The sequence below is a fragment of the Rissa tridactyla genome, chromosome 10, assembly GCF_028500815.1.
Source record: "Rissa tridactyla isolate bRisTri1 chromosome 10, bRisTri1.patW.cur.20221130, whole genome shotgun sequence".
NCBI lineage: Eukaryota > Metazoa > Chordata > Aves > Charadriiformes > Laridae > Rissa > Rissa tridactyla.
The window spans coordinates 10635451-10649309 of record NC_071475.1 but is presented as its reverse complement, the minus strand read 5'-3'; the positions used below and the strand labels follow the sequence as shown (position 1 = coordinate 10649309).

General features: G+C 46.3%; 1 protein-coding gene across 5 annotated transcripts in view; it reads left to right on the top strand.

Moving 5' to 3' along the window:
- Positions 1-13859, top strand: part of FRMD4B (FERM domain containing 4B) — a 135957-nt gene that overhangs the window by 92236 nt on the left and 29862 nt on the right. For 4 of the 5 annotated variants that reach the window (XM_054216189.1, XM_054216191.1, XM_054216188.1 and 1 more), the window contains exon 7: positions 655-677. The exons of the other annotated variant lie outside the window; for it this stretch is intronic. In XM_054216189.1, the coding sequence (XP_054072164.1) occupies positions 655-677 (23 nt within the window). The remainder of the gene's footprint in view (positions 1-654; positions 678-13859) is intronic. 5 annotated transcript variants of the gene reach the window in all.

Genomic DNA, 13859 nt, shown 5'->3' with positions numbered 1-13859 from the left:
AAAAGAGTATAATACTGTAGCAAAAGTTGCTATATTATGCCTGTGAGTCTTTCAGAACATATGTTTTTGATACCTCTGTTATGATGAAATATGTCAGGTTTTCCTTCTCGTAATCGAGATTTGTTGTACTCAGACTTAAACTCTGGTTGTTTATCACTTTGCATGAAATAAAAGTCTACCTTTAAAATGTTGAGGGGGGGTCTTTCCCAGTGACAGTTTCTCAGTGACAAAGTGCTACAGCAAAGCTGCAGTGGCTTGATCTGCCTGAACGGTTTTCATCTCGAGCGAGCACAATTCCTCTCAAGTGCTGACCTGTTTGTAAAGCCGACCTTTAGCTGGATGTGGTCGGCCAGAGAGAGAATTGTATTTCGCTTCTCGTGCAGTAAAAGTGACATTTAATTTGCAACGTGAAATTCATCCCCATTCTGGAAGCTGTTTTATTTATGGTGTAGGTGGATAATCTACAGCTGGAAGTGTAAAGGGCCGGGTTCCGTTCTTGAATACGTGCAGGCAGCCTCCATACTTTGCAGGGAGCGTAGCTGGGGTCAGGATCTGGCCATGGAGCTGCGGGAGTGGGGAAGTGAACAATGCTGGGAAAATCGAGGACTTTTGAAGAGCTCATGTTTTAATTCTGTCACTGTTTTTCAATTGTAGGAAGCTAAAGGGGACTATTCCAGGTAATAACATTTTTCCTTTCTAATACTCCTGCACTTGATGGATGTGTTTTTCTGGGTTGGCATTGTATTGCAAACAATCAGAAATGGGGGTAAAGTCCAGCCACAAGCAGTGGCTGAAGAAAGTGATATGTGCTGCTGGGCTGGATAAAATCTGAGTCTGCAGGGTGAGTAATGCCTTTTGTGAGCAGGCTCTGAGTCAAAACAGGTTTGGGTTTTTTTGTTTTGTTTTTTTTTTTCCAGGCCATCCTGCTTTGCTCCCCTCCCCTAATGCTAAAGTGGGATGGGGAGAAAGCTCCCATTCTTTCCTACCAGAAATGCTGTGCACTGTGGCTTGGGTCTACTGGGGTGACTTTGCCCCCAGCCCTGCCCGTACAGTGGCAGCACGTTTGGAGGAACACAGAGCCTGTCAGCTGCCCGTGCTGGACATCAATGAGCCGCTTTCTTCTGCAGCTGCCCTGGGGGCCTCCCCCCTTCCCACACTTGACCCCACAGTTGTTGTAGCTGGTGTGCGACCCCATTGCTTGGGCTTTAGCTGTCTGATCCTGCATCATCAGACTGGGCTTACCCATGGAAATCACTTTTTACCACACACTGGTTATAATAATCCCCCCGCAGGAGGTGGGGTCGCACTGGGACCTGTTAGAGCCAGGGGAAAAGACCTTCAATTAGCAACAGCTCACTAAGCAAATAGAAATTCAGAAGGTTGGCTTTGGTCACGTTAATATTTTACTACTTGCTGCGTTTCCATATGGGAAGAGAGGTGTGTTTACGCTTTAGCTACAATGGCTTTCAGGAGCCATACTTTGGAAACGCACAGTAAAGAGCTGTCTGCTCAAATGCAGGGAGCAAGTCACGTCCAACTGCCAAAGCCTGCGGCAGTGACATGCTCTGCTTTCCCTTCATTGTCAAGTAAGTGCCAGTGCTGCTGCCTGAGACCCCTTCTTCTCCAAATGTCCCTTCTCCACTAAAGGACATGCTCTGTGAAGTCCATCACAGCCTCCTCCTTCTTGTTGGTGTGCTGTCACGCCTGCCAGGAGGAAAAGATGTCCTTGTGACCAAGATCAACTGGATGGGCCGGCTGTACAATTTCTGTTCCTATTCATGCTGTATACCTGCTTTGTGACCCACGGGATATTGCTTATAGCTGCAGTGTGCTGCTTTTTTCACTAGAAAGACCGCTTATGTTGCCTGATCTCACAGGGACACACTAAGACACCCTAAACTTAACTGAGTTTAGGCACAGATAACCAGGGAACCTCCATTCACTTGACAAGAAGTAACTGGTTAAGCTGTAGCAACTGGTGGCACGTGCTCGAAGTTCTCAAGAAAAGGGATTAAGGTTAAAAAACTGCCTCTGGGGTGAAAGCCTCCCGTATGTGGTTTAAACTTCACACTGACTCCTTATCATTTGCCATAAATAGGTTTGTAAGTATTGCCTCACATGCCCAAGAACTGCGTCTGTGGTTATTTTCCATGCCTCTGCGGACAGGTTGCATGGAGTGGATTGCCCGTGGTTACCTTCCAAAGTATTTAAAGAAAATTGGAGGGAAGAACACTGTTGGTACAAGACTGATTTCCCAAGTGCAGCTCTTCCTCGAACAGTTGCATGAAAATAGCTGCAGCAATTGTTTCCTCGATTAAACAAAACATGTGTTGTGCCTCCACAGCAAATGAGCACAGCCAGCTGTCCCAGGCCCAGCAAGCGCACCAGAAGTGAAGGAATTTCATGTTACATATCACAAGTGGTCGTTTGGACCACTGCTGATAAAGTACTAGCTTAATTACTGGCGTATCTTAAAGATACTGTGGGACTGGTCTCCCCTGCCAAACTAGCCCTGATACAAAGAACACCTCCTTGCAGCAGTGCCTCTGTTTGCAGTGTCTTGGGTTTGGCATGTTTGATGTAGTTTGGCAATTCCGCTTTGAATCACTTTCTGGAATGTGGCTCTTGCACCATTTCTGCTTACATGAGAACACACGGGTTAATTTTAATTTTTTTAAATATAGGATTAGTGCTGAATGAATGCGGGTAAATACAAGAATTGCCTGAAGTCCTAGAGATTAGCTTTCTGGAAGTGAAAAATGGGCCAGTCCAGACAACACTGGGGATCTCTGCCTGGCTGATTTTTCACACATCCCGTAGGAAGCTTTTCCATGGGGACATGTCCCGCAGTGGGGTCACCGTGCGGCATTCCCGCTGACTTCGGCTGGGAACAGGCAGATCAGTACCAGTGTCCGAACGCTCCAGACTCCTGCGGCTTTGCAGTAACCTTTCTCCCAGCCCACTGCTCAAATTCTCAGATAACGTCTTGATGGCAGCGAGCAGCAATCTCCCGAGAAACATCCTCCCCTACCCCGTGCTGAGGGGCTGAGTGCATTCTTTTGAAATCTGTTTATTTTCAGGGAGCAAACCTGACGTGTGGGCCGCTTGGAGAAAGTAAAAACTTATGATTTCTACACCAGAAAGATCACTCCAGAGGGGGATTTGCAGTCTGATAGCACTGACAGCATGAAAACAGCAGGGTCTTTGGGGTTTGGCCATTGCAGGTGGTTTGCAGCAGCACCTGGGGTCCTGGGCTGGGCTGTTAGGACAAGGGTATGCGCCTTATCATTTGAAGAGGCTTTTTGTGACATAAACTACCCAAGCCCCACTTTGAGAGGACCCTGGCTTTTAAGACATCTTGATAAAACTTAAGTACGTGCTTCAAAATTGCACCTGCAGCACGTCCACTGCCTGTGTGCCTGTTGGGGCAGCTCGGGTTGCTCAAAGGCAGTCTAAAATGACTGCGGGAGGAACAATGAAGGAAGATGACAGCAAACACGCACATCGGTGTAGCTCACCACATGCCCGGTTCCTTTTCCTGTTTAGCGAACAGATGATCCTAGCCAAGGTAATTCCCTCCTGTGTGTGATGAAGAGCATGTCGCAGGGTTGCTCAGTGAGCCGTTCCGCTCCCCCTTCCATGGGACAGTGTCAGGGCTGCCATGGTTCTTCCCAGAGTCCTGCAGCTGTGATGCTCCCAGCAAGTCTGAGATGCTGGAGATCCCTGTCCCTCTGCCGCCTTGTCCGATGATTGGGCACATTTTGCTCGAGAGGAGGGATGTAACGCTTTGTCTTCACTTTTCAGTACTCGTCTATAGTTTCCAGTTGATTGCATCTGTTTAAACTGAATTTCCGTCAATTTTCCTCCAGCTCCTGTAGTAAGAACCCAAAGCAAAGTATTAGTCATTAATAGCAGTTTTGAAACTCTGCATGAGTTAATTGTACTCCTCCACTCTCATATTTGTAAACAAAACAGAAAAAGCTGCAAGCTTGGTTTTACAAAAATCTTTGGTTTTAAACTCTATGCAAGGGTTTTAAAAAGAGAATTTGACTCAAGTTGCAGCTTCTGGCATGGCGCAGTTTTGGGGGGGAAAAGAGTCCATGTTCTATTCTAGAAATTTTATTTAAATTTTAAAGAAAGCTAATGTCTTGGCAGGCAAGCAAAATAATAGTCTGGTAATTATTCATCATGTAAATATGTAACACATAAAGTCTTGCCTCCTTGGGAAATAAATGATTTAGTTGTATTTAGTTTACAGACTAAACATCTGCCCTCAAAAATGCTGTACAATAGTATATAGTTTTATTTTTCTTTGTAGCTTGATGAAAGAGTTTACAACCGAGATATCCTAGATGCTATCCTTCTACTGTTAGAAAAATGTTTATTAAAATCAGATTAGCTACAGGGACTATATAAGGAAAGCAACTTTTAAAAAAGAAAGTTTATTTTCTGACCGATAATCTTGGATCGTATTTTCCCCAGTAATGTTTCCAGGACTGAAACCCAGCCGTGCTCCCTGAAAGTTAATTAAATTGCTGGAGGAGGGCTTCTATTTTCTTTAAATAGCTGACGCATTCGATTTTGATTCTGGCCTGTGGGCTGCAAAGATAACTCCCGACTGGTATAACATAACACAGACAAAATAATGAATTCCTGATAGCTGACATGTGCAAGGCACCGGGGTTTATCATTACATGGGTGATAAACAGAGTTTGTAAAAGGAAAAAGGTTTGTGTGAAAGATACTCCTGTGAACTGCAGCTATGGAGTAATTGGTTCAGAAACTCCTGAATTTGAAAACTTTACTGAAGGGGGAAAAAATGAAGTGCTTGGTCTAGGTGCAGAAAACTGGTATTAATAATTTGCTCCTAATTAAGAGTGAGCGCTGACTATTAGATTTTTGCGTAGCATTTGTTTGGGAAGGTGACTGTTTTGCCAGACAAATTGGAAAATCTCTTGATAGAATAGAATGTGGAAAGGATAATGTGGGCAGTGCTAGAAATTAGCTGTCTGAAAGAAGCTGTTAATTGTCTGATGGCAGAGCGCCTGTTCACTGTGCTGCTTACCCCAAGGTTAAGGTAGCTTCAGAAATGGGACACACCTGAGGTTTGTTCGAGGCAGCTTGTCCAGCCTGTTTTTGGAAATCTCGCCAGGTTCATATGACCAAATCTCCAGGTGTGGCCATATGCAGGACTGGGGTTGGAGCAGAAACACAAATTTGGACCAAATCTCCCAGTTGTTCCTGCTCCCCTCTTCCAGGTTTGCATCCTGGAAAGGTCGCAGGGGGCTCAAGGTGGGTCTGGTGGCATGGATGGAGCCCACCTCGTGTGTGCCAGCCACTGACAGGTGCTCAGGCTGCGGGGCTGGGATAGAGATGGCCTAAAGAAAGCCCTGAAATGGGTACAGCGTGGGTGTCAGGTCTCCAGCACAAACCCTGTTGCTCCACAGACCTGCTCCTCTTAGGCTGCACCGTTGGGGAAGGAGCCCAGTTGTGAACCATTCACTGGAAGCTCTTTTCCAGGACCGTTGGGATTGTGGATGGGTTGCCAGGGGACATCTGTGTGGGTCTCCAGCAGAGGCCAAGGATCTGGGCAGTCTCGATGCCTCTTTCAGCCCCTGGGGGTTTTCTTCCGTGTTTATCGGTGGGAGACACAAAAGAGCTGGTGGATCACCGTAGGATTCACTCTCCAGGCATCCATCTGGTGCCTGTCATAGGCAGCACTGTGGTTTAGTTTTCGATTTCCTTTTCCGTGTAAGTGCACTCTTTAAATGCCTGCGCACTGATACTTGCAGTGGCTTTCTCCAGCGTGACCCGCTGCTCCCCGTGGGCTGTGGTTCCTCGCTGGAAATCAGTGCGCAGCACTGCCGCTGCAGTTGTGCTCCTTGTGCTCCGTGGCTGCTTGTTTGCCGAGTTGAGTCATTGTGTATTTTGCCTTTCAGCTGCCACTCTGCACACTTTTTCTTTAAATGCCTTGCTGGGCGCTTGCTCATGAACCATTAACTCTGTCTGGGTCAAACCCAGTTGTGTGCTTTCCTGAGCTTGCTCTTTTGCAGTAAATAACTAACTTGAAACAAGATGAGCAAGGATGTATTAAGTTAGAACCTGTTTGCTGGGGGGATCGATTATTTATTTCACTTTATTTAGGAACATCTAATGAACCGAAGTAGTTAATAAGCAAGTTTAGGGAAAACCATGTTTGTTATGTATTCCATACAATGATAATGATTCCCCTGCTTGACAGGTATTGGATACCCGCTTCCCCAAAGAGCTCTCTGCTTAATGGAATTTTATGCCGCCTTCAAAGAAAAGCTGGTTGAAAACTGCAGTAATTTTTCTGTAGCAGCGTGCAAGTCTTGCTTTTCTTGAGGAGTCACTGCAGTTTGGTTTTGGGGTCCTACACCCCAGTGTGCCATGGGGAACAGGTAGCTGAGGGAAAGCAGCCTGCGGAGGGGAGCTGGGCAGGGGGATGCTGAGCTCCATCTCCCAGAGCACTTAGACAGCAGTTCTGAGGTGAAAATGTTGTTGTTGTCTCCTGGTGCATTATTTTTCGATAAGAAGTACAAATTCACTATGTAAACCAGGTGCAATTGCAAAAAAATATGTATCTAAGACCCCAATTTTCTGTTAGACTTTCCACAGCAAGTTGTTTTTTTGTACTAGTGCTACTTGTAGATTCATACAGTTCAAGGCAGACCAAAGCATGCATCGTCTCTGCAATGATGTAATTTTAATGTTTTATTCCAGTTTCCTACTTTAAAGCAGTTTTGCAAGGGCTCCCAAGGAATTTGTATAGTATGCTTATTATGCAGCAGATGAATTAGGTGGAAGCACTGTGGGTGAAATGAGCAAAGAATTACGTGGAGAGGAAAAAAGAAGGCTGTTTTGAGTAATTTAATAACCTAATCTCATGGGATTTACTACTTGCATATGGCAGTGTAAATTGAATATTTACATGTAACTGTGTCAGTTTGGTAAAGGAACATGCATTTTTAGATTTCGTACACATGATGTTTGTACAGTTTCCTGAGGGGTGGCAAAGGGGTGGTTGTGTTTTGTCCTCTTTAAGTGCCCCTCTACAGTCCTCTTTTTTTTTTTTTGTTTTTTTAAGCAGATAAGAGATGAGGCAAGCACGGGGCCAGAAAAAAATCATCCTCAAAGTTGTCCCCGACACAGGGGACAAGTCAGACACGTTGCTGTCGTAGCTGGTAGGCTTGGAGTAGCAGCATGGCTAGAAATTCCCTCAAGTACAGGTTCAGCATTAAAGGACAATGCCTTTTCCTGTTGTCAAATTAGATTTCATGGCTTTTGTGCTCTAACATATTCGCCTCCCTTCTGTTGCATGTCTGGAAAACTTTGTCAGGCCTACAGAGAGTTTCTCCAGTCTTGCACCATTGGCTGCGAGCAGGAGTCTGGGCTGACTCGGAACAACATCCTCATTTTAAAAAAAAATAAGGCAAAAAAAAAGAGTAATATCTCTTTTGCTTTTCCTCCTTGTGGTGGTTGGGATGTATCACGTGGAGTGTATTTTGTGCTTCGAGGAAATGGAACAACAGCTTTTCAGCCTCAGCTTTTTTGCTTTTGCAGATTTGTCAGCTCTTTATCGTTACTTGGATACTTTATTTTTCTTGTGCTTCCACATATCTCTGAATCAGCACGCAGGGCTGTGATAACACGCTTTAAACTTTGCTGCTGTACTCAGACATGCTAAAACGCCACAACTAATATGGCTAATCTGACTTTTGTGTGAACAGGAAGAAAGGGTGAATGTTAGAAATAACAGTCTGTTGATCTGAGGGAGGGCTTGGGATCCTTCAAGCGCTGTATCAACTGTGAATAGCCATCTTTCGCTCTGTAGTAAATCCCCAGGTAGAGCAGAGCTGCTCTGCTTCCTGTCGAGGCTGACGGGATGGCTGGGGAGGCGTGCTGTTGATGTGAGCAGTGCTCTCAACATGGATGTGCTGCCCTGGATCCATGGGACTGGGAGCCATCTGCGGTGGTAGGTGTGCTCAAGGACCAAAGGGTTTTGTCTTTGGAATATTCCTATTTCACATCAAGGGCTGTAGAAGAACTGAGAATTTAGGGCAGGTTCAGGTCGCAGATTTTTCCCGGCCATGGAGAACTGCTTCCTCAACACCCCATTCCTCATCTGCAAAGTGGAAATATGAATGGTGCCTCATCCACCAAGGTGGCTTTGGGAGCAGCTCGCGCTCTCGTTTGTCTGGTCCCCGTGTCCTGAGATAGAGAGGTGTGTACATAGAGCTGACAAGAGAAACGTTGCTCTTTCTATGGTGCTCTTGGTCTACCTTCCAAAAACCAATGCAGAGGGTCACCAGACCCCTGTGAGATCTGTGGATGCTGTTGCTGCTCTTTCAGAGGGTCAGGCAGGGCTGGGGAAGCAGGGGAATTAACCTAAAGGAGCAGGGTTGGAGATGGAGGTCAGGCCTGGAGGTCCAAGGCTGTGTTCCAGCCTGTGCTAAGCGTGGGGAAGGGTTGTCCAGCCACAGCCACGGGACTCAGATTTTTCACGGATTTTCCTGGAGCACAGAGTGTTGTGTTCGGTGCAGGTCCCTCTCGAGCTGTGAAACTAAAGCTGTTGCTGCACCACAGCACAGCCGCAGCGTAGATGTATGACAAGCTGGGTGTTGAAAAAAGCCATCTGCACTACTTATCATGTTCTTTTTCACGTACAGAGTTTGGAAGGCTCTTAGAAAAGCTCCTTCAAATACCTTTCTGAGCAGGCGGTTCCTATCTGGTATTCAAGTGGCAGACTTTGCAGCCCTGCCCCAGGCTGAGCTCCCCGCTGGCCGGGGGTTAAGGTTGGGCTCTGGATGTCCTGTGCCAACGGGAGCCCCTTGTTCATGGCCTTTCCGGATCCTGGTCTTCCTTCAATAGAAAAATAACTTTCTTGAGTGTGCCAGCAGACCATAAACTGTAAGGCTGGGAAATGATGGGAAACGTCTGGCATTTGTCACAAAAGAGGATTTGTCAGAGAGCGCATTTCAGGATCCTGCTGCTCTGACATACTCGAAAGCTGCTAAATCCATCGGCTCTCCCTGTACCTTCCCCGCTCTGCCTTCCTTTCCCTGTCTTTTTTCTCTTGCACTTCTAACCCCACTCATTATTTTTTTTTTCTCCCCTCTGTTACGCTGCTGCTTCCTCCTCACAGCTGTTTCTTGTGGTACATTGAAAGGCAGAACAACCTCCATGGGAGTGTGAGGTTGCCATGCTCTGCCCTTCCATTTATTTTGGAACAAAACAAAAGCCTACAGAAAAGGCACCTGTTGCTGAAGCAGTCCAGCTGCAGTGCGACGGGCCGTGTTGCCGGCACTCATCTGTGAACCCTGGAGACCTTGGTGATGCTACCCCAAGTCTGGTCACTTCAAGAAGGTCACCTTAGGAGCAAGCTGAGGTGTGGGCAGCACCACCGGATGTTCTTGTACTGTTATAGCATTGCTTGTAATCACATAGCAAAGGAATTCAGTGGTTATTCTGAAGAAATTGGACCTTTACTAACATCATATGAGTAACTTGACCAGCCTTCTGAAAACTTAGGTTGTTGGCTTTTAAGTATCAAATCTAATTGTGTGCTGTTTCTATTTGTTTTGCTATCTCTAAATATCTTGAACAGAATAAGAAGAAAAATCCTAATGGAAAGTTTTGGAAGCATCTTCATGATGCAGGGTAATACCATATTGCCCTTTAGCTGGGAAACTCCGTATTTCCTTGTAGCTCACATGTGATTCTCAGAAGTGTCTGCCAATTTTTAGGTGTCCATGAAATAATAACTTTCAGGTTAACTTGAGAGTTTGGTTGTTATTTTCTAAAAACAAGGCCACTCTTAAATTCTACCTATGCTGTGCCTAAAGCTCATTTGAAGAGTTAGCCAAATACAAAATAGTGACATTCAGAAAGACCCAGGAGTTGACTTACTCTAATGATCACATAGCAACACAAGAGCAAGTATTTATGTCAGGTCAAGGGGCTTTGAGAACAGAGGAAAATCACTATAGAATGCACTTTCCCAGGTGATAAATTCCTACTTTATAAAGTGTTATCAACACAATTCAGCAGAGGCAGACACACCTGCCATCACTGTAGTCAGTTAAAAGTTGTCTGAAGTCCTGTCCTTATCAAGTTGTTAGTATTTACAAAGATGATGTGGGCTGATAAGCTTTTATATTGTAATCCAATACAGTTGGTGCTCTGGGTGTGTCTATTGCTTTTCACATTTTATGCTAATCTCATTAATCACATCTTATTGCATCTTAGCTCTTACCTGTGTTAGCAACAGGCATAAGATGTTTTTGACAGTGGGCGTGGGGAGGAGCCTGGGTAGCCGTTGGTAAATGGTCCTAATTAGCACAGTTCTATAAATCTTTGCCTGGCAGGGAGTGTCCTATCACTTGATTACAAACTGTGAAGATGCACTTTCTGGGAGCATAAATATGCAAGTCTCTCTTTAATTTTCAGTAATGTGCTTTAGGCAGAGCACCCCACGATAGTCTGGCTTGGTTCCTTCCCAGATTTCTGGTGGGGTTTTAGCAAGATGCCTAAAATTTCACTGTAACATCAGTGGGTTGTGGGAAGCCTGTGGGATTGGTCCTGGTTTGCTGCTTGAGATAGTAAGTTTGAATGTGGGAACTTCTATTCGTGGTATGGTACGTGGTTAAATATTGCTGTTGGTTATTTTAGAGACAATCTTCCCTTCCATCTCCATAGCGCTGGCACTGGTGAGCAGGGCATGCTGCTAGGGACAGCATCTTGCCCTATGTTTGTTCATGTTAGGACAGAAAATCAAATAAGGACAGTACCAAGAAAGTAACCTGAAGTTCGGCATGAGAAGGGTCTGATGCAGATTTTCATTTACACTGCCCAGGTCAATTCAAGTTCTGCTTGAATGTCTGATAGAGAGAAAATTCCCATTTAGAGGGTCGAATGGGAAGGAAAGGGTCCATCTGCTGGTTTTCTTTAAGCCTTCTCCATAGTGGAAAAATACTTCAGATGAGTTTCCTATATTCCCCTTCTGGGGAATAAACAAACCTTTTGCCAAAAGTATTCAATCCCGTTGACTCTGGGCGGTTTAAGTTTATGTGTTGAAATTATGCCAAGAACCACCAGTCAAGAAGCCCCCTCCGTAGCAGAGGTCAGATTAAATGCAAGTGGGCCTCTCCGCCTGACAGCCGAGTCGTCCTCCTGCCCTGACGAGACCATGGACATGCCAGATACAACACTGGTGTGTTTGGCTGGTAGATAGCATAGACCGTTGGACATCTGGAGCCGCGGCTGTCTGCCCTGTGATTCCTGTATCGCCTTGTGATCGTTGTGAAACCAAACAGGAACAGGTAATAATTCAAACCGTCTCTCCTGCTATCTGGAGTTGTCACCTCTGGGGAACGGCTGGGTCTTGGAGGGCTTGGGAAAGTGATCCTGAAGGTCAAGGGGAGACGTGCTTGGGCTCCTCGGTGCAGATGAAGTGATAATGAACTCTGTGGAAGGAGGGGGAGGACTATTTGAGGCTTTTATTATCCCTGAAGCCGTGAATCATCCCAAATGCTAATCCTTGGGTGCACAGTCAGCAGATCAGGGCTTTCTGTGTGCCAGCCTGTGCTGTCTGAAGGCATACAGCGCACAAAGAGGTGTGCCCTGTTTCTCCCAGGTCTTTTACATTTTTCTAGGATTGTTTCATGATTTATCTTACAATTATGCAGGAAAAAACCCAAAATCCTCATGTGGCTTCTCAGAGACTTTCAGGTCTTATAAATCTGTTTTGATGGACTCCCTTCAGCTGCAGATGGATGGGACCGTGTGTCTGAATCTGAGTCCCTTCGGGAAGGCAAGTCCCAAGGGCCAACTTTGCCCTTGTATTCTCTGTTGTTGCGAGAAGTTGGATGGGTTTGTAGGTTGGCAGAAGAACAGAGAAGGTCCAGCTCTGCTGTAAGTCTCTGGACTCTGCTTTCTAACAAACTGCACCAGCGCCCATGGTTCCGGGTCAGTGCTGGAGGGACGTGCCCTGTGTCATGGCACAGACGTGACTGTGCCCTTTCGGTGACTATATGTCCCAGCTCAGAGCCCAAAGACCTTGTCGGGGAGGTGGGTGTGCTGTCTGGTGCTCGGTTTAAATTCAGTGGTAGACATTTCCATATTGATGAGCTGCTACTCATTACTCAAGCTTAACTGGCGCCCTGGTTTTGGCATTTGATGGGGATGAAGTAAGTAGCTACTCAGCCAGGTCCAGTGGTGAGGGGACCAACAGCCAAACGGGAAGGCGAGTAGCCCCACTGGAGGCCACAAATTGTGCAAAAGGTGGCATTTCAGAGCACAATAGTGTATAGCTGGCAGGATTCGTGGCATTTCTGTGGAGTCTTAGTGACGGGGAGGCTACTGGCCCTGTGATGGCTGGCAAAGGAGGGCTTGGGACCTCTCCACCCAGCTGCGGTGGTGACAGCTGGGGAGTCACCTGTCCCTCCTGCCCAGCTGCCTCTGCCGGAGGTCAGCTCTTGCCTCCTAGCATCAGTCTCGTTAGTGTTTCAGCCCTCACTTGGGTGTTTTGTTGTTCACTACCAACGAGGTTTCTAAATAGGGGTTTAGAGAGCAGCCATTAAACCTCTGATTATGAGTATTGTGGGTTGAGAATCTATATTTAGAGGACCAGCCCTTTCGTTTGGTGAAAATGAGCTTTTTTTTTATTATTGCTTCCTTCCAAAACCTCTCCTATTTCACTGCATTTCCCTGCCAACCCTGACTGCTACAGCAGCCATTGCAGCGATGAGTCAGGCTTAAAAATAGGAGGAGATTTTTATTTTAATAATCAATTATTCTGAGAGTCTGTGACTTAAGTTGGAAGGGACCTCAGGAGGTTGTCTGGCCGAACCTCCTGCTCTAAGGACATCAGCTGGGAGATCAGGCCAGGTTGCTCAGGGCCTGGTTTTTTGTTTTGTGTTTTTTTTTATTTTCTGCTCTGGTTTCTGATTCCTCAGGAGGGTGTGCTCTGTCTGTGTTTTTAATGTGTCCCTACAAACCGCTGGCAATTTACCTTCTCACTGCGAGCTGAGATGTCCTACAGCCTTTTGATCCCATCAAAACGGGCTTTTAAGAGGTGAATAAAATCCCCTTGGCTTTTGTGAGTGTTGGCTGTATTTGAGTGTTGGGAGGAGAGATCCTGATTTTCTGCCCAGATGTCCCTGTTTGTGGCACTTGGGTGCTGGCCAGCTTGCAAAGAAAAGTGCATGTTCCTGACAGAAGAGCGCTGGCCCGGCAAAGCTCAGCAGCAACAGCTCCTTGGTGCTAATTGACCCCCTTCTTGGCAACTTCATCAAAGACGCTGAAGAATAAATAGGCTGTTGATTGAACTGTTTCCTCATCCTCAGAGGTGGTCTCCCATAGTCAGGGTTGAGGCGCATTGTCAGGGCTGGGGAAGAAGCTTGCAGAGCGATTAGCCTATGCTTGCGGAGGAACAAAAAGCTTTAATTTACTGTGTCTTCCATGTGACATCTGCTGCGTGAGACTGAAACATGGTAGGGGTTTGCTGCCTTCTCTGTCTGCGGGGGTTGATCCGCGGTGCCCACGGAGCAGATTTCTGTGCTCTGGACCACTCTACTGATGCACAGGGTGCTCATTTTGGGGGACGAGAGGGAATGTAGCTCGGATGAACTCTCTAATAGTGGAATCAGATGAAAACAGAGGTCGGGAGCAGGAAAACACCTTCAAGGAAAGCCTGGATGCAGAGGTCGAGGCGGATGCTGATGGACATGACTGATGCATTCCATACATAGAAAAGTCGTGTTCATGCTTGTTGGCGCCTCTGCGAAGGCACGCAGAAATCCTGCAGAAATGGGGCGTGCAGGTTTCAGCTGATTAAT